Raw genomic sequence first — 25,997 nt, 5'->3', positions numbered from 1 at the left:
CTGGGAAAACACTGTTCCGAGGAGAGAGCGGGGACCAGTGACGGCGCGCCGTGATCCTCGCGCATGCGCAGTAGGGAATCGGGCAGTGAAGCCGCAAGGCTTCACTTCCTGATTCCCTCACCGAGGATGGCGGCGGAAGCAGCCGAGGACCGAGTGATTGCTCAGCCGGAGCCTCCGCTTTAAGCATTCAACCATTTCCATGGTGTACTTTATGTAATCCTGCATATCCTGGCTTTTCATCAGCTTGCTTTGGTATAGCTTTCTAATCAAATACATATATTGCTGAGATTAGCTCTTTCATGCACCTTTTGTAATCCTTCCCATATTTCTTTAGCAGTTTCACACTTACATATACGTATGATTTGATCATCTTCTATGCAAAGAGTTTGTGCTCTGAGCTGTTTTGTTTTACTCTATCCACTCATCTGAAGGGTGTTGATTTCATTTATACATTTCCATGTACTTTCTCTTATTAGCAGCATTTTCATCTTGAATTTGCAAGATTGGTAGTTCTGGTTTGTCAGATCTGCATATGAAAGCTTTGTTGCAGTTGTGTTACTGCCCATTTTCTTTTATGATTTTGCAATCTTCTTTCTGTTGCTGTATCTTGCACTTATTTGCTGTAGCTGGCTATGACAGGGTTCTCAGCTTTTCTCTGGGTGCACAGTCCGCATGGGCTTTGCTGCTTAACCACATACACAAGACAGGAAATTTTATTATACAGAGAAAAGACATAAGCCCGGATTCACAAAGCACTTACGCTGACGTATCTCGAGATACGCCGCGTAAGTGTAACTATGCGCCGTCGTATCTGTGCGCCGTGCCCACAATCTGAGATACGCCTAAAAATAGGCTTCCTACAACTGACGTAACTTGCCTACGCCGTCGTATTGTGTGCGCATATTTACGCTGGGTGCATTTGCCGCTCCCATTGATTTTCTATGCACAAATGCAAATGAGGGAGATACGCCGATTCACGAACGTACTTGCGCCCGGCGCATAATATACGCGGTTTGCGTAAGTCCGGCGTAAAGTTATTCCCCATATATGAGGCGCAACTCATGCTAAGGTATGGACCAGGGAACACAGCCGTCATATTTTACGTCATTTATGTAGTACATGAATAGGGCTGGACGTAGGTTACGTTCACGTTGTAGGCAGTGATCCGGCGTATCTTAGGGAGTAGTTCCGACGTGATTCTGAGCATGCGCACTGGGATGCGGCCACGGGACCGCGCATGCGCCGTTTATTTTAAGTACTTCTATGGCGCTTGCCCCATCATTTGCATGGGATCGCGCCTCATTAGCATGGCTCACGCCCACTTCCACCTACGCCGAGGAAACCCAGCGTATCTTTAAGAGCGAGTGGGAGCAAGTGCTTTGTGAATCCAGTGCTTGCCTCTGTGCGTTGCGTCGGCGTAGCGTATATTAGATACGCTACGCCCGCATAAATATGCGCCGATGTATGTGAATCCGGGCCATAGAGTTTATCACAGAACAGCTACAAACTTATAAACACTGCCATCTACTAGCTGAAGAATATATCTCTACTGAATACTGGCATTGATGTAGTTGTTGCATAAAATACAAATTAATATTGCATTCCAACAATCCCCCTAGTTATCAGTGGAGTTTGGTTTTAGATCTCAATTCTCAGACTTCATGATGGGTTTAGTGAACGCCCCGCAAACTACATCCAAATATATCCCAACTGAGCAACTGGAGACTTCAGTGACCACCAATGTGAGGAAACGCTTTTCCATAGACCACCAATGTGGGGGAATACTACAATTTTCACTAACTGCATGTCTTTTCTGGCCACTATTAATATTTGTTTAATTTCATTATTATAACAGAAAATACTTTTTTTAGATAGAAATGCCCTAGATGTCAAATACTTTGGGAGCCCACATGCATTATTCGTATTTATCCTAAAAGTGTCATTAAACCCAAGGAAATACGTGTAGCACCCTTGTCCCAAAGCAAGGCTATAGGTAAATTTAGTTTTGATGGGTGGGTAACCAGCCTGGCTAATTTGTAGTGTTTAGTGGTCAAATGGCTTTCTTCCAAATCCTGTTTAGCTGTGGCTTTTCCTTTTTGTCAGTAGATGGCGCTGTTGCCTTTGACAATAATATGATGAGCTACAGTGAGTTCAGGTTATGAATAAACATACCTTTCTCAGCCAATCAGATTAGTTGCTATGAATGCTGGGAGAAGGTATTTCTTTAGGAGTCAGGTGATCAGGGTCTACCTGCCCAGGCTGCGGTTTGGGTGGGATGTGTGTGAAACAGCTCCTGGCTGCTTGGCCTGAAGCCTATCCAGGTGTTCTCCTAGCTGCTATGCCTTTCCGGGTGTTCAAGATTCACAGAGAAAAGCCTGCTCAATATCCGGAAAAAAATTCTGCAAGGGTTAGAGTTCTAGAGAAATACCAGAGGTGACTCTTCAAGAGGTGACTGGGGATCCATGAGGTGGCTGTGTTACACCGAGTAAATTGATACCAACATGTCACACTTCAAAATTGCACCCGCTTGTGGAATGGCGACAAACTTTAGTTAGAGAGGAGGTCTAGTGCTAGAATTATTGCTCTAATAAAAAAAAATGGTGTCACTTTTATTCCTATTACAAGGAATGTAAACATCCCTTGTAATAAGACAGAAAGTGCTCAAGACCTGAAAAAATGCGTAGTACGTCACGTTCGCGTTTGTTGGCCGACAATTGTGTGCCGTTTGTATGCAAGACAAAATCCAGGCACACGCCCTTCGAACAAAAGTCTGACGTTTTGGCTGTGGAAAATCCGATCGTGTGTACGAGGCTTAAAGCGGAGGTCCGCCTAAAAAATAAAATATTAGAAGGCAGCAGCTACATGCTGGACACTTACCTGTCCACGGTGCCCGCGATGTCGGCAGCCGAAGTCGATTAATCGCTTGGCTCTCGGTTGCCCCTGCTGCCATCCTCGGTGAGGGAATCAGGAAGTGAAGCTTTGCGTCTTCACTACCTGGTTCCCTACTGTGCATGTGCGAGTCACGCTGCGCGTCCTCACTGGTCGCTGTGTGTTTCGCAAAAGACAGTGGGGGGGACGGGAAGTGGCGTGACCCCCGCGGGGGTCTATGCCCGGAAGTGGGTGCAAAGGCCCCTTTCACACAGAAGGATAGAATGGTGCTTTTATCTGCGGATTCTACCGCAGCTAGAAGCACAAAATGCTGTGGTTTTGTGCGAATAGAAAAAATAGAATTGAATGCGTCCAGGTGCGATTTGGCGCAGCTTTCGGCACATAACCGCAGTGCACTGTGTCAGCTGCGTTTGGTATAAATCTTGAGGGGGAATTCCACGCCAAATTTTAAATAAAAAACGTCATGGGTTCCATCTCCAAGAGCATATCAGGCCCTTGGGTCTGCTATGGATTTTAAGGTGAAGCACCTGTACGCCGAAAAAATGACATGGGGGGTCCCTCCCAAAATCCATACCAGACCCTTATCCAAGCACACAGCCCGGTCGGTCAGGAAAGGGGGTGGGGGTGACCGAGCGCCCCCCCCCTCCTTAACCGTACCAGGCTGCATGCCCTCAACATGGGGGGGTAGGTGCTTTGGGACCTGCTGACCATCACCCCAAAGCACTGTGTCCCCATGTTGATGGGAACAAGGGCCTCTTTCTGACAACCCTGGCCGATGGTTTCGGGGTCTGCGGGCGGGGAGCTTATCGGAATCCGGGAGCCCCCTTTAATAAGAGGGCCCCCTCACCCTAGGTGAATGAGTACCCCTACCCATTTACCTGGAGGAAAAAAAAACACACTACACAGGTTTTAAAAGTAATTTATTAGGCAGCTCTGAAGGGTCTTCTTCCAACTTCGGGGTCTCTTCTTCTGCTCTCAGGTGCCTTCTTCCGTCTCCTGGGCTTCTCCGCTGTCTTCAGGCAGCTTTTTTACCAGCTGGGGGGGGGGGGGGCGGTCTTCTGTCATCTTCTTCCCTCTTCTCTGGTGTCCTTCTGCCGGGCTTCTCTGCTGCAAGGAGCTGCAAGAAGATAGCAGAGAAGCCCGGCAGAAGGACGCCGGAGAAGACGACAGAAGACCGGGCCCCCCCGCTGGTAAAGGAGCTGCAAGAAGACAGCGGAGAAGCCCGGCAGAAGGACACCGGAGAAGAGGGAAGAAGACAACAGAAGACCGCCCCCCCCCCGCTGGTAAAAGAGCTGCAAGAAGACAGCGGAGAAGCCCGGCAGAAGGAAGAAGGCACCTGAGAGCAGAAGAGACCCCCGAAGTCTGAAGACCCCCCAGAGCTGCCTAATAAATGACTTTTAAAACCTGTGTACTGTTTTTTTTTTATTTTTTATCCTCCGGGTGAATGGGTAGGGGCACTCATTCACCTAGGGTGGGGGGGCTGGGATCTGGGGGACCAATAAGCTCCCGAATTCCAATAAGCTCCCCGCCCGCAGACCCCGACAACCAACGGCCAGGGTTGTCGGGAAGAGGCCCTTGTCGCCATCAACATGGGGACACAGTGCTTTGGGGTGGTGGTCCGCAGGGCGCCCCCCTGCCCCAAAGCACCTACCCCCCCCCCATATTGAGGGCATGCGGCCTGGTACGGTTAAGGAGGGGGGCCACTCGTCCCCACCCCCTTTCCTCACCGACCTACGTGCTTGGATAAGGGTCTGGTATGGATTTTGGGGGGGCCCCTTCACGCCGTTTTTTTCGGCGAACGGGGGTTCCCCTTAAAATCCATAGCAGACCCAAGGGTCTGGTATGCTTTTGGAGGGGGAACCCATGCCGTTTTTTTATTTAAAATTTGGAGTGGAGTTCCCCCTCAAGATTCATACCATACACAGTGCCTGGTATTGGCAGGGATTCTAGTCGGATCCCTGTTCAATATCGTGCCACGGCTAAACGCAACCGCAGCTAATCACAGTGTACAAATGCAGCTGATCGCTGTGCCTGGAGTCTTGAATTTCAGCAGAAAATAAACATGCTTTTAACTGCGGCAGAACAGCCGTCCGTGTGAAAGGGGCCTTACAGAGGGCCACATTCGGCCCTCGGGCCACAGTTTGGAGACAAGTGTTTTAGAGAGTTGGGGAAGATGCCAGAAGAGAGGGAGAGATTAATGATATGACTTAGAGAGAATATATAATAGAGCCATATCAGAAAAAAATACAGAAGACAAAGTGAGAAAAAAAGGCTGTAAAATAGTTACCCACAGTGACCAATTAGATTTCATCTTTTTATCTCTGTAAAATAAAACAACTTTCACTTCTCTTTCGGAAAAGAAATAAATATTGATATGAAGAACAAGCCTAGGGAAATTCTCTCAGCCTTTCTTGTGATTGTAGGTAGACAGCGCACAGTAATAGCCGCATCACTTGCAATGTGCACAGTCCAGTCAGCGTGCCAGCCACTTACTCCCGCCTCCAACTTCCGCCAACCAACACATGGCTCTCATAACTTCACCACACTCACTCGAAGACTCGCTGAGAATCCCCTCCCCTATGGGGTTCGGAAACAAATTAGGACAGGGCTGACTGACGTCCCAACCTCACAACCCCATTAGCAATGAGGCCCATTAACCCCGCCCAATTCATATTCCTATCCAATCATCGCGCAAGCTTCCTGACAGCGGAGAAAGCGATTAGAACGGCGTACTCTAAAATTGCAGTTAGTGGCATTGAAAAGTTCAACCAATCGGCGCCCTGTCCGGGGGTGCGGCGGAACGCTGATTGGGCCGGGTGGGTGGGGTCTGTCATTGGCAGCTGGGTGCTGAGAGTCTGGTAGGGAGTGAGTGGCCGCCCGAGGCTCGCAGCCCCTGGCCAGGCCGACCTATGGAGCTCGAGAACATAGTAGCCAACACCGTGCTGCTGAAAGCCAGGGAAGGTGAGTGTGTGCGGGGGTGGAGGGGGGCTCTGGAAACTTCTATGGGGCTCACTAAGTGACAGGCGAGACTCTATTGTATGAGTGGCAATGTCAGCATGGGTGCCTGCCTGCAAAGGGCTTCTTATTCATATATACAGCAATATTAGGATCATCATATAATGGATCATCATACAGGACCACCAGGCTGCTGAGGTTTCATGGGGGTGAAGGTGTAGTGACAGATGATGAGTGTCATGCCATGGATGAGATGTCAGCTGGGAGATGTTCTGCAGGATCGCCCTATACCTAGGACTGGGGACATCTCATTAGACACATCACAAGGATGCGCAATTAGGGGGGAGCCAAGTCATTTGGGCCAAATTCATTTCACAGTCAAAGTTTGCAAAGCAAAGACTCAATTCTTCACTATGAGCTGCTTCTGACAAATTTGCTTGGGGGGGATATATATTATATTTTATTTATATATATATATATATATATATATATATATATATATATATATATATATATATATAATAATATTTTATTATTTTTCCAGAGGGTGTATTTAGGGTAGTATCGTTTATTTAATATTGTGTGTTTTTTATTTTATTTTGTCGTCTGCTTATGTTTATTTATTTACTTTTTTGTAAAGAGAAAAAAATCTGAAATATTGAGACTTCTTGCCAGTACACACAGTCTGAAAATCGGACGACAGATCATGTTTATTTTTTTTTTGCATGCTAGTCGGCATCAAAAATGGAGAGGTTACTAAAGCGAAAAATTCTCGTACGACAGAATAAAAAAATCGGAAGTGATGTCATGTGTTGTAGTATATTTCTATTGTATTTTCAGACAACACCTGTTCTGATTAAATGAAAATCGTACGATCTGGTATCGTACGATTATTTTTTTTATTTTATTTTTTGTGTTTGTCCAATCTGATAATATCGGATGAACTGTCGTGATTGGCTCTTTAAAAAAAAATACCACTAATGATAAGTCCTTGCCCTTTCCAAATACGCAGCAGCTGAAAAAAAATCATGGATGTGAACGTGTCCCATAGGGAAACATGTAACTGAACTGTAGTGTGTTTCTACAAAAATCACAAAAAAACAGAGGTGTGACCCCGGCCTGAGATGTTTAGTAACATAATGGGGGTTAAAAAAACAAAAATAAGTACAAAAAGAGCAAATCGCTACTGTAAGGGGTTAATTTTTTTACTGTGGGACAGTCAAAGTAATATTTAGGCTTCATTTCCACTGGCATTTTTACAGCCACTTTTCTGATGTTTTTTTACAGCTTAAAAACGCCTGTTTATGTTATTCTATGGCATCATGCCCACATAGGCGTTTTTGAGCTGCAAATGGCATAGGCGTTTTTGAGCTGTAAAAAAAACGCAGGGCCAGGGCGTTCTGAAGCTCCAGAGTAGAGCTGTAAAAACACCAGACGTTAAACGCTCAAAAATGCTACTGCGGCATTTATAAAGCTGCAGCTCACAAAATTTTTTTTTTTTTTTTTTTACAAAATAAACATGGACAGGCGTTTTTAAGCTGTAAAAAAGGCTAACAGTGGCTGTAAAAACGCCAGTGGAAATGAAGCCTTCCAGTAGCGATTTGCTTTTTTGTACTATAAAGGGCTAATTTTTAGTTTTTTTACCCCATTATGTTACTGGCCGATTAATCGATTATGAAAATTGTAATCGATTAATTTCATAATCGATTAGTTGTTTCGGCCCGATCTTAAACATGTCTAAATATAAGTGGAATGTACACCAGGTAGAAGAAGTATTTAACGCGTCACCATTTTTCTATCTGGGTAAATCTATTTCTAAAGGTGCTATTGACATGAAATTTTAAACGCGTGTCGGTAACAACTAGAGCTGGTATTGGGCATTTTCGAAATCCTGCCAGGAAGCTGGCACTAATCACAGTCTGTGAGGCATTTCCCGGTCCGCGGCTGCACAAATCTGGAAATGTCTCACTGCCTGTGATTACTGCTGTGAAGTGTCGGCTTCCTGGTGGGAATTGGGCAGGTGGGATCACCAAAAAAATGCCAGAGCCCATCTCTAGTAACAACCCATGCAATCCATACATACAAAGAAATCAAAACAAATAAGTTCAGAAATGATGTTATGTGTAATAAAATGGAACGACACAAGGAAAAAGTGTTGAATACGCTAACTGCAATTTATTTAATACTTCGTACAAAATCCTTTGTTGGTAATGATGGCTTTAAGACACCTTCTGGAGAAACTAGTCGCATGCATTGCTCAGGTGTGATGTTGGCCCATTCTTCTACACAAACCGTCTTCATATCTTTAAGGTTCCGTGGTCCTCTTCTATGAAATCTGATCTTTAGTTCTTTCCATCGATTTTTCTATTGGATTCAAATCAGGTGATTGGCTGGGCCATTCTAGCAGCTTTATTTTTATTTTTTCTTTAAGACCAATTAAGAGTTTCCTTGGCTTTGTGTTTGGGATCATTGTCTTGCTGAAATGTCCACCCTTGTTTCATCTTACCTTCCTGGTAGATGGCAGCAGATTTTTTATCAAGCATGTCTTGGTACATTTTCCCATTCATCCTTCCTTCAATGATATGAAGTTTGACAGAACTGTATGCTAAAAACAGCCCCACACCGTGATGTTCCCACCTATAAACTTCTTTGTTGGTATGGGGGTGTTTTTGGGGTGATGTGCAGTGACCACCAAACATGGTGTGTATTATGGTATCCAAAGAGTTAAATTTTGGTCTCATCTGACCAGACTATATTCTCCCAGTATTTCACAGGCTTGTCTAAATGTTGTGCAGCAAACTTAAAACGAGTCTTGCGTGGTGAGCGTGCATACAGGCCATGGCGGTTGAGGGCCTTGCTTATTGTTTTCTTTGAAACAATTGTACCTGCTAATTCCAAGTCTTCCTGAAGCTCTCCGCAATTGGTCCTTGGCTCTTGAACAACTCTTCTGGTATTTTTTTTTTCACTCCTCTGTCCAGAAATCTTGCGAGGAGCACCTGGTTGTGGCCAGTTTATGGTGAAATGATGTTCTTTCCACTTCCGTATTATGGCTCCAACAGTATTCACTGGAACATTTAGAAGTTTAGAAATCCTTCTGTAACCAATGCCATCAGTATGTTTTGCAACAGTAAGGTTGCAAAGGTCTTGAGAGCTTTTTGATTTTAATTTTAACCATCATGAGATGTTTCTTGTGTGGCACCTTGGTCTTTTTGACTTTTTCTTTTTTTTTCTTTTATAGGCCATCAGTTGAGACTGAACCAGCTGATATTAATTTGTACTGACAAGGGGCAGAATTGCTTTCTAATTACTGATAGATTTCAGCGGGTGTCTTATCTTTCCATGCCTTTTTGCACTTCACTTCCTTCATGTGTTCAATACTTTCTCCCTGAGTCATTCCATTTATTTTATTTTTTTACAGATTACTTTCTGAACTTTTTTTTGTTTTGGTGTCTTTGTATGTCTGGTAGAGCTGCACGATTCTGGACAAAATGAGAATCACAATTTTTATTTCTTTTTTTGCTTAGAATAAATATCACGTTTGTCGCTGTGTAAAATCTTTCACGTTATACAAAAATATATAATTTTTTTTTAATTCATTAAAGTAATTTTTCTTCCCCCAAAAATTGCATTTGAAAGACCACTGTGCAAATACAGTGTGACAAAACATTGCAACAACCACCATTTTATTCTCTAGGGGGTCTCTACTAGAAATAAAATGTGTGTGTGTGTGTGTGTGTGTGTTCTAAGTTATTTTCTAGCAAAAAATAATGCTTTTAACTTGAAATCAACAAATGTCAGAAAAAGGGTTTAGTGGTTAAAGCGGAGGTCCGCCTTAAAAAAAAAAAATATTAAAAGCCAGCAGCTACAAATACTCCAGCTGCTGACATTTAATAAATGGACACTTGCCTGTCCAGGGTGCCCGCGATGTCGGCAACTGAAGCCAATCAATCGCTTGGCTGCCCCCGCCGCCATTCTCGGTGAGGGGATCAGGAGGTGAAGCGTTGCGGCTTCACTTCCCGGTTCCCTGCTGCGCATCCTCACTGGTACCTGCTGTCTTCTGGGACCTGTGTGTTTTCCAGAAGACAGCGGGTGGTGAAGGGAAGTGGCGTAACCCCCGCAGGGGTCTATGCATGGAAGTGGGTGCAAATACCTGTATTATACAGGTATCTGCACCCCCTCCCCCTGAAAGGTGCCAAATGTGACACTGGAGGGGAGGGGGGGGGGTGGATTTCCGAAAAGCGGAGGTTCTATTTTTGTGTGGACCTCTCGCTTTAAACTTTCCTCATTTACACAGAGAAGTACATTCCTTTGATGTAAACAACTAATTGTTACAATGTTTAGACTTAAGTTCCACTGATAAAGAATGTTGTGATACTTGGCAGACTGCTTGGATTTTTGTTTCCTTTTCTTTTGAGGGCTGTGGCTTCAGCAGAGCAGAGAGAATTCTCTGCATAGAAAGATCAGGAAATACTTTGTCAAGATCGCCACGGGGGAAAAAAAATTGCGATAACGATTCTTGACGATTAATCGTGCAGCTCTAATGCAGGGCTTGACAAATTTGCTTGGAATCTAGGAGTCAGCTAAAAAAGTTAGGAGCCAGGAACGCACCACCGTCCCGCCGAGCTTGCGCGCAGAAGCGAACGCATACGTGAGTAGCGCCCGCATATGTAAACAGTATACAAACCACACATGTGAGGTATAGCCGCGATTGGTAGAGCGAGAGCAATAATTCTAGCCCTAGACCTCCTCTGTAACTCAAAACATGCAACCTGTTGAATTTTTTAAACGTCGCCTATGGAGATTTTAAAGAGTAAGTTTGTCGCCATTCCACGAGCGGACGCAATTTTTACTCGGCGTAACATATCTTTCACAATATAAAAAAAAAAAATTGGGCTAACTTTACTGTTGTCTTATTATTTAATTTAAAAAAAGTGTATTTTTTTTCCCAAAAAAGTGCGCTTGTAAGACCGCTGCGCAAATACGGTGTGACAAAAAGTATTGCAACGACCGCCATTTTATTCTCTATGGTGTTAGATTAAAAAAATATATATAATGTTTCGGGTTCCAATTAGAGGGAAGGAGATGAAAAACACATTAGAACTACTGTTTTGCTAGTTGTAATGGAACTACTTGTAATGCCAACGCCAGATCACAAAAGGAAGCTTAGGCCTGCAGAAGGCTGCAAAGCCGCGGCCTCAATTACCTTCTGGTAATTGAGGCCACGGCCTTCTGCAGGCCTAAGCTTCCTTCTGTGAAGGCCGCAAAGCTGCGGCCTCAATTTTCAGCCATCGCGGTGGGCCTGCGTCGGCCGTTAATTGAGGCCGCGGCCTTCTGCAGGCCTAAGGGCGCCAGGTCACAATTTCTTGTCGCAATTGTGACCGGGCGCCCGGATTTTGTCGAGGCCTGCTCTAATGTATGGGTTGTTACCGACGTGGTGAAAATTTCATGTCAATGACCCCTTTAGAAATATATTTTCCTAGGAAAATGATGATGTGTTCAATACTTATTTTACCTGCTATACCTTAAAAAAAAAAAAAAAAAATCACTCTTCCTTAGTTTTGTTTCTCAAATGCAAGATTTGTTTCTGTGATTCTCTGATTTCCTGTGCTGGGGTGGCTGTTTCTTCCCCATGCCCCATTCCTGTTTATGTGAATGTAGCCCCCCCCGTCTTGTTTGCTTCTGAGATAGACTACACACCTACCTGCAGATGGATTCAGTTCTATGGAAATTGTTCTACACATAGAGGAGCAGAGAATGTGTCCAGAAATAACCGCTCTGCTCGCTTTTACACTAGTAGCTGTGAAATGCATCACTGGAAGATAAGGAGCATGAACAGGACAGAAAAGATACCTAAAAACAATGGTAGGAGATATGTTAAAAAAAAAAAGAAAAGTCACGTTCTACTTGATATTTCAGAATGGTTGACACAAATGAGTTTAGTTAGTGTTCACCTTTACAGAAAATCTGTAAGGGCCAATTCACACTATGTGCGGTGACGGGTGTTTAAAATGCCTGTCACCACAGGGACACAGAGGAAACACAGACTAGCGTTGTGCTACAATGCATGCTGCATTTTATCGCAGCACACTGGCCTGAATCGCTCTGCAATGTCAGGCAGCACAACACACTGCCAGACATTGCAGTAAATGAAGTGTACATTTTGTACACTTCAAATAACGCTCATACAAAACAAAAGAAAGGGAGCAGTGGGATGCGATAAATCTTGCACCACACTGCTCCCTAGTGCAGCTGTCAACACAGACCTGTCAGAGCACTGAATCGCTCCTGCCTCTCTGCGTTGCAATGTGAATTGGCCCTAAGCCTAGGTTGACTAGTGCAATGCAGGAACCAACGTGATTAACATGATAATAGTGGCAGTTCCCGCATCGCCTTCTGTCCCGCGGAAAGTTCACACTGCCCTCTGCGAACCGCTGCAGGTGTCATTACATTGTTAATGACACCCCCAGGTTCACAGATTACAGTGTGACCCTTGGATTCGTACAGGAATCGAATCACATAAGTGAGAACACCCATGCCATCCGATTCCAGTACAGGGAAAAACAAGTCCCTGCACTGTTTTGTCTTATCCCTGTAATTGCTACATGTGCAGTACAGCTTATTCTGTTGAGGGGGAAAAAACAGACTTTCTGGCTGCATCACCAGGTGAAAATAAAAGAAGGCAAGCCTAAATAAAAACAAATGCCATCACATCTAAGAATTGGTAAGCTGCACAATAAACATTTGCTTTTGGGTTTAATACCGCCTTAACCTCAGGCCACGTTTTGCAAAAAAAAAAAAAAATGCACCCACATTGATTAAAAAAAAAAAGTAATAATGTTGTAGTGCTGATTGTCTGTTGTACTTTTGTTTTGGATTTGTGTACGAAAACCAATAAAGTTTCCAAAAAAAAAAAATCGTTATTGTCATTGGAGCATGGGAAGCATTGCAAATGCAATCAGTGCAATGCTATGGCTTCTGTGGACTAATCCTCCAGCCAAAGGTGCCTACTAAAGTACGGGCCCTCAGTTATGGGGCTGGAAAAAGTATCACTAGACAATAAGTGCAATGATGGCACAGTTGCACTCTTGTGGGGACTACAGTCCCTGTGCCACAGTGGAAGATGGGACTTGTAGTTTCTCTGTCAGTTTACACAGTGCCTTACAACTTGAGGATAGACAGTACACTTTAATACAGTAAGAACCAGAGAGAGGCTGCTTGTTAGTGCTAATAATCTAAGAGGGAGGGGCGTGGCCGGATGTGATCGCGGCAGGACCTGTCTTCTCGGAGCTCCGGCTTTCCTCCGTTAAACTATCCTGATTGTGGCGGTCAGACCGACTAATTTGCATCGAGGAGGTGATTACTGGCTCGGGGAACTACTGAGGATCGGAACCATGCCTCAATCGTCCTCAAAAAAGCAGAAGGAGCAGCGTAAACAGCCTCCGTTAGAACAACGTCAGCTCCGTTCACAGGGAAGCATGGCGGTTAGCTCCGCCCACGCCATCTTGCTTCCCTGCTCCTCCGTGGCGCGCGCCAAGTTTGTTCCCGCTCAGATGGAGACACAGCAGGGTACTTCTCTGGGGGTCTCGGAGGCCTCCTCTCCCATACCTCAGGAGATAGAGGTGGATACGGCGGCCATAACGGGCCCGATCCTCGAGGCCATTGCGGCCTCAAAAACTGAGCTGGTGGGTCGCATCGACAGCCTGGCGACAGAGTGCAACCTCATCCGTCACGACCTGGAAAAAATACGGGGCAGGCTGACTTCAGCAGAGGATCGCATCTCTGGGGTTGAGGATGTTTCCCATGCCCACGACTCACAACTCGCTGAGCTGCAAGACATGGTCCGGGCCCTACAATACAGGGCAGACGACGCCGAAGACCGCCAACGCCGCAACAACGTAAGAGTGGTGGGGTTGCCGGAGGGGGCTGAGGGAAAGGACACTGCCACTTTTGCGGAGCGGTTCTTTTTGGAGCTACTGGATCTCAGTGATCGTCCCCCCACCTATGTTGTGGAAAGAGCCCACAGAGTGCCCACGGCTGCTAGGCCTCCGGGGGCCCCCCCGCGTCCGTTTCTCGTCCGGTTCCTTAACTATAGGGATAGGGACATGCTGCTGGCGGAGGCGCGAAGACAAAAGGAGCTGAAGTATGACAACGCCCGCATCATGCTATTTCCTGATTTCTCTGCTGAGACGCAGAAGAGGCGTCGCTCCTTTACTGATGTAAAAAGACGGCTCAGAGACAAAGATTTAAAATACAGCATGCTGTACCCCAGTCGCCTCAGGGTACAGCACAAAGGATCGGTGAAGTTCTTCAATCGTCCGCAGGATGCTTGTGATTGGCTCGATCGGCTGCCGTGAGGACCTTTTTTCTTTGAGACCTCCAGGTTCGTTTGGATCCGCTAATTCTTCAGCTGGTTTGTGCTCTGGTTATTATTATTTTTCTCTTTCTCTTCCCCCACTTGATTTCTGACTTTACTCCTGCTGTCACATGCCCCCGCTGACTGTTCCCACTGTTTTTTATTCTTTTATTGTTGTGGGTCACTTTACCATGTCAGTGTGTGGACTGGGGCCTTAAGAGTCTGAGATGCAGTGCTACGTGCTCATACATCACATCACTCCTCATTATGCACTATCCTGCAGTGTCAATGACTGACCTACTGTTTTATGGTTGGTCGACCGTGAATTATTTTTTCATTTAGCCAATGGAGCTCTGATGACGGACACAGATTTTTTGTCATCTTTTCATGCCGAACTATGATCGCAGAAGGTGGATCTCTACCTGGTTTGTTTGTTACGGGGTTCAAGCTGCATACCGGACAGTTTTTTCAGTTTTTTGTTGTTTTTTGTTCAAGGGGGTTTCTGGTATAACAGCAGGGGGGGAGGTTATGTTTGACCAACACCATGGGTTTTGCTCTCACAACCCACTTTGGGACTTAAACTGTTTTATTTCACATTTACATAGGACTTTCCTACATGTCTATTCTTGCATTGTTGTCTCACTACGGAGTTCCTATTATTGTGCATTCAACCTAGACTATGGATAGTCGTATTAAGATTTTGTCCTGGAATGTCAGGGGTTTAAACAACAAATTTAAGAGGGCGGCTATGTTTCAATACCTCAAACAGGTCAGACCACATATCGTCCTCCTTCAGGAGACCCATTTGGAGGGGAATAGGATATTAGCACTACGCAGGCAGTGGGTGCAGAGGGCGGTACACTCCACCTACTCCACATATTCAAGGGGGGTTTCCCTATTGGTCAGCAAGGCTCTCTCCTGTGTAATTCACCAGGTGTTTACGGACCCGAGGGGTCGATATGTGGCAGTCCTTTTGGAGATATTCTCGCACAAACTACTGTTGGTGAATGTATACTTGCCCCCTCCTTTTCAAGTACAATTATTGCATGACCTATTGGTGACGTTGGCCCCACACTTGCACCTGCCGATGCTTATTATGGGGGATTATAACGCTATTCTTGACTCGGTCCTGGACTCCTCCAATGCTGCTAGGCTGGCGTCGGGGGACCTCAGCTCCTGGGCGTCGATGGCGGGTCTGACTGAGTTGTGGAGATGGAAACACCCCGGTGTCATTTCATACTCCCATCTATCCACTACCCACAGATCCTCTGCAAGAATAGACCTAGCGTTTGGTAATTGCTTTGCCCTGCAGCATGTGTATGCAATGGAATATTTGTCAGGGGGCCCCTCTGATCACAACCCGCTCCTGGCCACCTTGGCATTCCCGGAGGGAGGTACTAGGGGGAGCTGGAGACTGTCCCCGGGGTGGTTAGGAGAAGACCAAGTGTCGGATCACCTGAGTAAGTCCATAGCCAGCTACTGGGAGTCCAATGAGGGCTCGGCTGAGCCCTCAGTGGTCTGGGATGCCTTCAAGGCAGTGACGAGGGGTGAGTGTATATCGGCTATAAAATCAGCCCGGAAGGATCACAATCAAGAGGGGGAGACCTTGATGGCCAACGAGCGGGAGAGTGCTAAAACACATGCAGACTCTCCCTCGGAGGCCTCATATGTTTCCTTGCTGGAAGCTAGACGCTCGCTCACCTTGCATTTCTCGAACCTGGCACACACTGAGATTAGGAAAAGGGTTGAAAATGTCTTTGCAGAAGGGGATAAAAATGGCAAGCTCCTGGCCAACCTGGCGGCAGAACAAAAAACAATGGTTAGTGTACCTGTGGTGAGAGGTAGGGGAGGAGACCTGATCACTGATCCTGTGAAAATATTGGGGGAGTTTGTGGATTACTATGCGGCCTTATACTCACCCATTCCGGCGTACAGCTCGTCTGACTTGGACGGGTTGTTGCAGGATGTGGTGCTTCCGCGTCTGTCGGATTCCGATGCGGTATCCCTGGACGAACCTATTTCGGTGCTAGAGATAGAGGCTGCGATTCAGGCTTTTCCTCCGCATAAGGCACCGGGCCCGGACGGGTTCCCGGCGGACTTTTACAGGACGTATGGCGCACACTTAGCACCTAGACTAAATAAGCTATTCAATCACTGCTGGGAGAGGGGAGCCTTGCCGGACTCTATGAGAGAGGCCTACATGGTGCTCCTCCTGAAACCGGGTAAGGATCCTCTGGCCTGCTCCTCATATCGCCCTATAGCACTACTAAATATGGATCTGAAAATTCTAACTAAGGTTTTGGCTTCGAGATTAGCGAAAGTTATAGCGTCTATAGTGGATATTGATCAAACGGGTTTCATGCCTGGCATGTCAACGGATACAAATTTAAGAAGGTTATTCACGCATATTCAAATGGATAACGCTGACTGTTTGGCCAAAGTGGTTGTCTCCATTGACATAGAAAAGGCATTCGATTCGGGTTGATTGGCAATACATGCATGCGGTATTGGAGGGCATGGGTTTCGGCCCTGGTTTCCGTCAATGGATTCGACTCCTGTACACTGACCCGCGGACGGCTGTCCGGTTGGGGTTCAGGGTGTCCCCCTTTTTCACAATAGGCAGAGGCACGAGGCAGGGGTGTCCCCTCTCCCCGTTCCTTTTTGCCTTAATGATGGAACCCATTGCTAGGGCCCTCAGGCGTTCGGAAGAGGTGGGAGGAATTAAGGTGGGCTCCATAATGGAATCTGTGGCACTTTATGCAGATGACCTGCTCCTGTTTCTCCGGGATCCGGGGTCGTCGCTTAAGGCGGCTTTGCGGATCCTGGACAAATTTGCCTCTTTTTCGGGATTGCGTGTGAATTGGGGCAAGTCGTCTATCCTGCCACTGGGCCCGGAGGCCCAGCTGCAGAGGGATGACACATTGCCGTTAATCTGGGTCTCTTCTCTGACTTACCTAGGGGTGAGGATCACCGCCAACATAGCTGATTACATGCCCTTGAACCTCCTTCCGGTAGTGGAGTCCCTGAAACAGAGGATACAGGCCTGGAAAAAGTTGCCTCTCTCATTAATAGGCAGAATCAGTCTACTCAAAATGAAGTTCCTACCGGTGCTTCTATATTTCCTGCGCCACTCTCCCATGTGGATCCCAAAATCTTTTTTTACCAAACTAAATGGCATCATTGGGGCTTTTATATGGTCACCTCGGGCACCCAGGATTAGCATCAGGGTCCTACAGGAACCATGGGGGCAGGGAGGACTGGCGCTTCCCGACTGGCAAAAATATTATCTGGCAGGCCAGATGGTGTTTGCCAGGAGGTGGCTGTTAGCTGATGAAGGAGACACGGCCACTGTACTAGAGGCTGCATTACTGGGTTCGTACGAAAGTTTACGGTTAGCCCTCTACAGAGGCCCGAAATCCTCCTTGCCTATAACCACTTCCATGAAGGCAACTATCAGAGCATGGGAAACTGCCACCGCCCTGATGTCGCCCTCCTATTTGGGGGTGTCTCCCTCGGCTCCGTTGTGGCTAAACCCCAATTTGCCAGACTTTTGCTCCCTCCCGGACCCGATGATATGGGCCTGTGGGGGAGTTAAGTTATTAGAACATATTACTAGGGAAGGCGAACTCATTACCTTTGACCAACTGAAAGATAGGCATGGTCTACCGAACTCTTTTTTCTTTCGATACCTGCAGCTGCGCCATGCGTTTCAGGCGCAGTTCGGGAGTCGTAGGGTGGAATCTCTTCCCTCGGCACTAGAGAACCTCCTGGGGGATGAGGAACTACCAAAAACTTTATCTACAGTTTACAAAGCACTATTCAGGAAAACACCCGTGGGAGTCACCAGATGTAGGGAGCGTTGGGAGAGGGAAGTTCCAGACATTCAGGGAGAAGATTGGGAGGATATGTGGGATCATCCTTTTAAACATTTAGTCTCTGCTAGAGATCGCCTAATACACTTTAAGTTCCTGCACCGTATCTACTATACCCCTGCCAGGTTGTCCCGAGTATACCCATCGTCTAGTAGTCAGTGTTGGAGGTGTGTTTTCTCTCCAGCGGATTCGGAGCACATTTTCTGGACGTGTCCTCTCATAAAAATTTTCTGGTCAGGGGTGGTGGAGTGCCTGTCTGAGGTACTCAGCATTCCGGTCCCCTTGACGGCTAGGGTCTGCCTTCTGGGGCTGGTGGAGGAGGTTGCTCCCTCGTTGGCGCATCGCACATTGTTAAATATAGGGCTGTTCTACGGCAGGAAAGCTATCCTGTTGAGATGGAAGAAACCTGCGGCTCCCACGGTGGAGTTCTGGAAGGGGTTGGTTAATTCAGTACTGAACTTGTATAAGGCCACATACAGATCAAGGGGATGTGGGAAAAAATTTGCTAAGGTTTGGCAGGCTTGGCTTGACAGTCCGGTGACAGTGGGTTAAAACACTAGGTTATTAGCTCTGCCATGCGTGATTACACTGGAGCAAGATATCACCTGTGAAGTTTATTTGATCCTCTGTGAGCAAAACTCCTGTATATATGGGTTGTGGGGTAAGGTGTTGGTCGGGGGGGGGGGGAGGGAGGGTGGGGGGGGGGTCTGCCCAAGGGACTATGTTTTTCCTTTGTGTGTATGTGTGTGTTGGCCCTGCGTGGCCGCCTCTGTGGTGGGTATGTTGCCTGCCTGTGTGTAATGTTTTTATGTGTAAAAACCTAATAAAAAGAATTTTCAAAAAAAAAAAAATAATCTAAGAGGGAGGGTTAAGAGATACAAAAGGGAATAACTGGGGAAGGGGGCTGATGGAGAAAATAAATGTACAGTTGTTAAGTGGGGGCCGGATAGGCTTCTCTGAAGAGATGAGTTTTCAGGGATTGTCTGAAAGTGGGGGGGGGGGGGGAGCTAGAAGTCCTAGAGGTGAGCACGGGTTGAGATATGAATGTTACCGCACATCTGAGTGTTTCTATTCGCACAGGGATGGATACATGGCTCTGGATGCAGGCAACAAAACATGGCCTTGCTGCACATACTTGGCCTCCATGCTCGTGTGAATGAGGCCTATACGGGAGCAGTGGGACAGAGTCACAGATCCAGTCATAAGGCCCCTTTCATACTGGGTCGGTTTGTAGGTGCTATAACGCTAAAAATAGCGCCTGCAAAGCGACCTGAAACAGCTGCTGCTGACCCTCCGGTCTGAAAGCCCAGAGCGCTTTCACACTGGAGCAGTGCGCTAGCCCAGAGGGCTTTCACACTGGAGCAGTGCGCTAGCAGGATGGTAAAAAAAAGTCCTGCTAGCAGCATCTTTGGAGTGGTGAAGGAGCAGTGTGTATACCGCTCCTGCCCATTGAAATCAATGGGGCACAGCGGCTATACCGCCGGCAAAGCGCCTCTGCAGAGGTGCTTTGCGATGGTTTTTAACCTTTTCTCGGTCACTAGCGGGGGGTAAAAACACCCCACTAGCAGTCGAATAGCGCTGTGAAATTGACTGTAAAGCACCGCTAAAAATAGTTACCGGCAACACCCCAGTGTGAAAGGGGCCTAAATCTCTCCCGCTGCAACATAATGAAACTTCTTGACTATTCGTCCATTTAGAGTGAACATCTGTTGCGAAGCTACAAGTCCGATGAGACATTGCAAGGCTGACAGTTACAAGCATGACTTCCACAGGCAGAGGCATGATGGGACTTGTAGTTCCGCAACAGCTGGAGGGCCACCGGTTGACCTGAAGGGACACATTTGTCACAGATCCTTTACAAAGCTGTTGCAATTGTCTGCCAGGATTACAGGCGCATGCCTCCTACACACGACCAGTTTTCCCACTGGGAAAACTGCCATGACAGCTTTTGGCCGTGTGTATGCTCCGTGGCAGTTTTCCTGACGGGAAAAACGCCGGGAGTCCCGGCTGGAAAAATGAAAACATGTTTTTTTTTTTTTTTTCTGCCGGGATTCCCGGTGGTCTTTCTCCCAGCAGTTTTCCTATGGGAAACACTGCAGTGCAGCATACACATGGCCAGGTTTCCCGGCCAAAGCTCTCATGGCAGTTTTCCTGCCAGGAAAACCGTCCGTGTGTAGGAGGGAAAAGCTGCCGAGCTGGTTCTCGGCTTTCCCGGCTGACTTTTTACCGCCGGGAAAACCGATCGTGTGTACGGGGCAGCAGGGCTGGCAAACAGACAAATGGACTTTATAAAATGCAAATCAGGCTGCCTTTCAGTTAGCAGTGTCTCCTAATTTAGTTGGTAAATAAATGTCCCCCATTCTGTCACAGCAGCTAACGTCGCACATTCTGTCTCGCTGCTCCTGTTTACTGCTGCCTTGCTGTGCATTAGTATTGATCAATCCCCACCCCCTCAGTCCATTCTACTGATATGCTTTCCAGACAGATGTTGGGATTTTTACATGAATCAGTGATTTTTTTTTAATTTATTTTGAACAAATAATCTTCCAGACTTTAGGAACGTCTCTTATTTTTGTCCCTTCATTACACTTTCACCAGCAAAGGTAAGCTTTGTGTTTTTTCAAGCTGAAAATGTTGTTTTAGAATTTGTGTAGTGCGTGAGACACTTTACTTTGTTTCGTGTTTTTAGAGGACAAATCAATATTTGGAATCATTTTCATTTTTATTTGCATGTTGATAGTATTTTGCTAAATCTGGTAGAAACTCTAGTCAAAGCTAGTTCAGGAATTTGCCTACGCACTCTGCTTGTCACCTGTTGTGCTGGATTGGCCCTGACAGGTGTCGTGTTTTTATTTCCAGGTGGTGGGGGAAACCGAAAAGGAAAGAGCAAAAAATGGCGACAGATGCTGCAGTTTCCACATATCAGCGAATGTGAGGAGCTAAGGCGTACGATTGGTGAGTTGTCTATTGCATCCCAGCTCACCCTTGACACGTTTGTTATGTCACAAGCTAGAACTGACGAAAAAGCTTCTGTAGTTGGTGTTGACTAAGATTGTTGCGCAGCTTCCTCTTGTTGTGGTACCTAACCCACTTCCTGTGTAAGTCAGCTTACGTGCAATGTAGTACACATATGTATACTTATTTCAGTGTGAAAATCTACCGTGCTTTCCTTGTTTTGTTAGAATACACTTTAAAGTGTTTGCAAAGGTGATTAAAAAATACAAATATGGTATATTTACCTTCTCTGTGCAATGGTTTTGTACAGGGCAGCATTGATCCTCCCCTTCTAAATGCCCCCATAGCAACTTGGCAGTTTGCTTGCTATGGGGGCAGTCACAAAGGCTTTCTTGCGTGTCCATTGACTCGCCCGTAGTCCCTGCTTCCTCCTCACTGGCTGTGTTTGACCGCAGCAGGAGACAAGAGTTTCTGCTGCTGTGTCTAAGCCAGTGAGGAGAGAGAACAGCGATGCTGCTCTCATGCACAGTGCTAAATTGACATTGGGCTTAGGTAAGTATAATGGGGGGTGGGGGGGAACTGGTGGCCCTCTAGCTGTTGCAAAACTACAAGTCCCATCATGCCTCTGCGATTAATGCTTGTAACTGTCAGCCTTTCAATGCCTAATGGGTAGTTTTGCAACAGCTGGAGGGCTGCCTGCCAGTTTGAGACCCCTGCTTTAGAACTACTTTAACCACTTCCCATCCTCCGGCGACTATATACGGCCGCAAGGTGGCTCTGATCTGCCGGGAGGCCGTCCATATACGGCCTCCGGCCTCCGCGTCACGCAGGTGCCGATGCGCGTGCCTGGCGGCCGCGATGTCCGCCAGGCACCCGCGATTGGCAGTCACAGAGCCAGGGACGTGGAGCTCTGTGTGTAAACACAGAGTTCCATGTCCTGTCAGCGAGAGGAGACCAATGGTGTGTCCCTTGTACATAGGGACAACCATCGGTCACCTCCCCCAGTCAGTCCCCCTCCCCCCACAGTAAGATTCACTCGCAGGGTACATATTTAACCCCTTGATGCCCCCTAGTGTTAACCCCTTCCCTGACAGTCACATTTATACAGTAACCAGTGCATTTTTATAGCACTGTTCGCTGTATAAATGTGAATGGTCCCAAAAATGTGTCAAAAGTGTCTGATGCTTCAGCCGTAATATAACAGTCATGATAAAAATCGCAGATCGCCAACATTACTAGTAAAAAAATAATAATAAAAAAAAAGGAATAATTATATCCCCTATTTTGTAGGCGTTCTAACGTTTGCGCAAACCAATCACTATACACTTATTGGTGTGTTTGTGTGTGTGTGTTTTTTTTTTTTTTTACCAAAAATATGTAGCAGAATACGAATCGGACTAAACTGAAAAAATATATATATGTTTTTTAAATGGGATATTTATTATAGCAAAAACTAAAAAATATTGTGTGTTTTTTTTTTTTTTTTTTTTTTTTTTTTTTTCGCTCTATTTTTGTTTGTTTATAGCGCAAAAAATAAAAACCACACAGGTGATCGAATACCACCAAAAGAAAGGTCTATTTGTGGGGGGGAAAAAAGGACATACATTTTGTTTGGGAGCCACGTCGCACGACCACGCAATTGTCATTCAAAGCGTGACAGTGCCGAAAGCTGAAATTTCGCCTGAACAGGAAGGGGGTATATGTGCCCAGTAAGCAAGTGGTTAAAGCCAAACTCTGGATACAAGTAAAAAATATACCCTTGCAAAGGGGCCCTCGCACTGCAAGGGTCAAATGCTCATGAAGTCTTCTTCCGCATACACACGATCATTTTTCGGCATGAAAAAAATAAGTTTTTCCAACTTGCATACGACGGCACTATAAAGGGGACGTTCCATGCGGATGACGCCACCCTTGGGGCTGCTTTAGCTGATTCCGTGTTAGTAAAAGACGATTTGCGCTTTTCTGTCTGTTACAGTGTGATGAATGTGCTTACTCCATTATGAACGGTAGTTTTACCAGAACGAGCGCTCCCGTCTCATAACTTGCTTCTGAGCATGCGCAGGTTTTTAACGTCCTTTTAGCCCACACACGATCATTTTTTACAACCCGAAAAACGACAAAAAATTTTTTATTGGCTGGAGCCACAATGACGTCACTCCCGCGCATGTCGTGGGTGCCACCACTAACAGCATGATCGCCGTTGGCAGCGGCACGCTCGGTGCACCTGCACGCCGGTGTCTACGGTGCATGCGCCATAGACATCGCTGCATGTCTTTTGCAAATATCTCCTAAACCATGTAGGTTTAGGAGATATTTCTTGTATCTACAGGTAAGCCTTAATCTAGGCTTACCTGTAGGTCTAAGTGGTCTGTAAGGGTTTACAACCACTTTAAGTCTGAAGGAGAGTAAACTGGCCCTTTGTTTAGAAAAGTTTGGAGACCCCTGGTCTAGGGGATGTTGGAAAATGTGATATACTTGCATTTTTTCCTTGCTTCCTCAGCAGCTGATACTTCTCCACTGCCTGATGCTCTGGGTTGTGGGTGGGACCCCAGCATCCTTCCATAGAATGCAGTACTGTTGGTCTTGCATTGTACAGGATGATGTCGGAGCTGCAACTGGAGGCTTCAGGGCAATGCTTGTGTAAATGTACACCTTATTCAACATCTCCTAGTCAAGAGTAGAAGTTAACATTTGCCGCTAAGGGAAGTGGATATGTCAATGTGTCTATCATTCCCTAAATCCCTTTCTTTGGAAAAGGCTTGAGCCCTGGTTCACACTGGGTACGATTTGGAACGATTTGAGATGCGATTTGACATGTCAAATCGCATCTCAAATCGGCGGCAATTGTCGGCAATGGCACTGTCCTAATCAGTGCGACGCCGCATCTGCGATTTCAAAAAGTAGTTCCTGTACTACTTTTTGCAATTTCGGGCCGCGATTTACATTAAATTGCGGCCAAAATCGCGGCCGCGAAATCGCGGTAAAATCGCGCATTTTGCCGCGATTTTGAATTCGCAGCAGTGTGAACCTAGGCTTATTGTATGTTTCCCTGGCCCTACAGGTTCATGGGGAAGTTTTTAAATGTGCTCCTGTATTTGATTTCATTGCTTCTCCTGTAATGCAGTTGATGAGCTTTCCCAGGTTGCAGGTCCATAATGCTCTGCACTCCAGAAAGTGGATTGACACTGACATTATTCAAACTGCTAAATTGCCTGCAGAGCTGTGAGTTTGGTTTACAAATAAATGTTGCGCTACCCTCCCCCTTTTTTTTTTTTTTTTTTATATATATGCAATCGATAACATAAATGCATAAAAATGACTAAGAATTATAATATGGTGACAAAGTGAATCAAAGGCTGAAGATTTTTTATTTTCCTAAACTATCTATTGGCCTCATGCACACTGGATGTTTTTACAGCAGCGGTTTTTGGCTTCAGACTTTTTATTTTATTTTTCTCTACTCCCCATCATGTTATCCTATGTGTCCATGCACACAGGCTGTTATCAACCGTTTTTGTCTGGGGTGTTTTTTTAGCTTTTAAAAAAAAAAAGGTTCTGTTTTTAGCTGTAAAAACGCTCTAACGTCAAACGCTTAAACGTGGTTCACCAGCGCTTTTTAACATTTTTGATCCAAAAAAAAAGTTAAACGTTAAAAAGCTCTGCAAAGCTACTGCCGTTTTTTTAGAACGTTATTGTTGGCGTCCAGTGTGCATGAGGCCTAATAGCATCCCAGTCTTAGTCCGTAGGGTTCAATATTGAGTTGACTCGCCCTTTTGCAGCTTCAACTTTTTTGGGAAGGCTGTCCACAAGGTTTAGGAGTGTCTATGGGAATGTTTGACCATTCTTCCAAGTGCATTTGTGAGGTCAGGCACTGATGTTGGACAAAAAGGCCTGGCTCGCAGTTTCTGCACTAATTCATTACAAAGGTGTTCTGTCGGGTTGAGGTCAGGACTCTGTACAGGCCAGTCAAGTTCCTCCATCCCAAACTCGCTCATTCATGTCTTTATGGATCTTGCTTTGTGCACTTGGGCGCAGTCATGTTGAAACAGGAAGGGACCATCCCCAAAGTTTGGAGCATGAAATATTAAAGCCTCGTACACGATATGGATTTTCCGATAACAAATGTGTGATGGCATGGTTTTGTCGGATAATCTGACTGTTTGTACGCTCCATCGGACAATTGTTGTCGGAATTGCCTACAACAAAAGTCAGTTGGAAAAAAATCCAAAGTACAAACACGCATTCTCTGAACCAATGCTAACCATAGCACAACATTAGCAGAAGTTGCCCAAAGGGTGGCACTAAAGAGCTAAAAAAACACTTTGTTTTGTGTATGTTGGCTGAAAAAGTTCTGCCGTCTGTATGCATACCAAGTTCACCGCCAACGCCCTTCGCACAAAATTCCACAGATTTGTCCGATGGATATCCGATTGTGTGTACGAGGCTTAAGAATTCCCTTCACTGGAACTAAGGGGCCATGCCCAACCCCTGAAAAACAACCCCACACCATAATCCCCCCTCCAACAAATGATTTGGACCAGTGCACAAAGCAAGGTCCATAAAGACATGGATGAGTGAGTTTGGGGTGGAGGAACTATCCTGACCTCAACCTGATAGAACACCTTTGGGATGAATTGGAGTAGACTGCAAGCCAGGCCTTCTCGTTCACATCAGTACCTGACCTCACAAATACACCTCTGAAAGAATGGTCTGACATTCCCATAGACACACTCCTAAACCTTGTGGACAGCCTTCCCAGAAGGGTTGAAGCTGTTATAGCTTCAAAGGGTGGGCCAACTCAATATTGAACCCTACAGATGAAGACTGGGATGACATTAAAGTTCATGTGCGTGTAAAGGCAGGCATCCCAATACTTTTGGTAATATTACCTACCCAAGAGCAGCGGCTCTCCCGCTTCTCTTCCTCATGGGCTGAGATGCAGAAGCCATTGGCTCCCTCTGCTGTCGGTCACA

At 46.1% G+C, this 25,997-nt stretch overlaps 1 protein-coding gene across 1 annotated transcript in view; it reads left to right on the top strand.

Moving 5' to 3' along the window:
- Positions 1 to 5,723: 5,723 nt before the first annotated feature.
- GRK6 (G protein-coupled receptor kinase 6) overlaps positions 5,724 to 25,997 on the top strand; it is a 97,032-nt gene continuing 76,758 nt past the window's right edge. Inside the window, exons 1-2 of the mRNA XM_040344448.1 lie at positions 5,724 to 5,850; positions 20,929 to 21,024. Of these exons, the coding sequence (XP_040200382.1) occupies positions 5,799 to 5,850; positions 20,929 to 21,024 (148 nt within the window). The 5' untranslated portion in view covers positions 5,724 to 5,798. The remainder of the gene's footprint in view (positions 5,851 to 20,928; positions 21,025 to 25,997) is intronic.

The sequence above is a fragment of the Rana temporaria genome, chromosome 3 (genome assembly GCF_905171775.1).
Source record: "Rana temporaria chromosome 3, aRanTem1.1, whole genome shotgun sequence".
Taxonomy (NCBI): domain Eukaryota; kingdom Metazoa; phylum Chordata; class Amphibia; order Anura; family Ranidae; genus Rana; species Rana temporaria.
The sequence above is the reverse complement of the archived record's forward strand: the minus strand, read 5'-3'. Positions and strand labels throughout refer to the sequence as shown.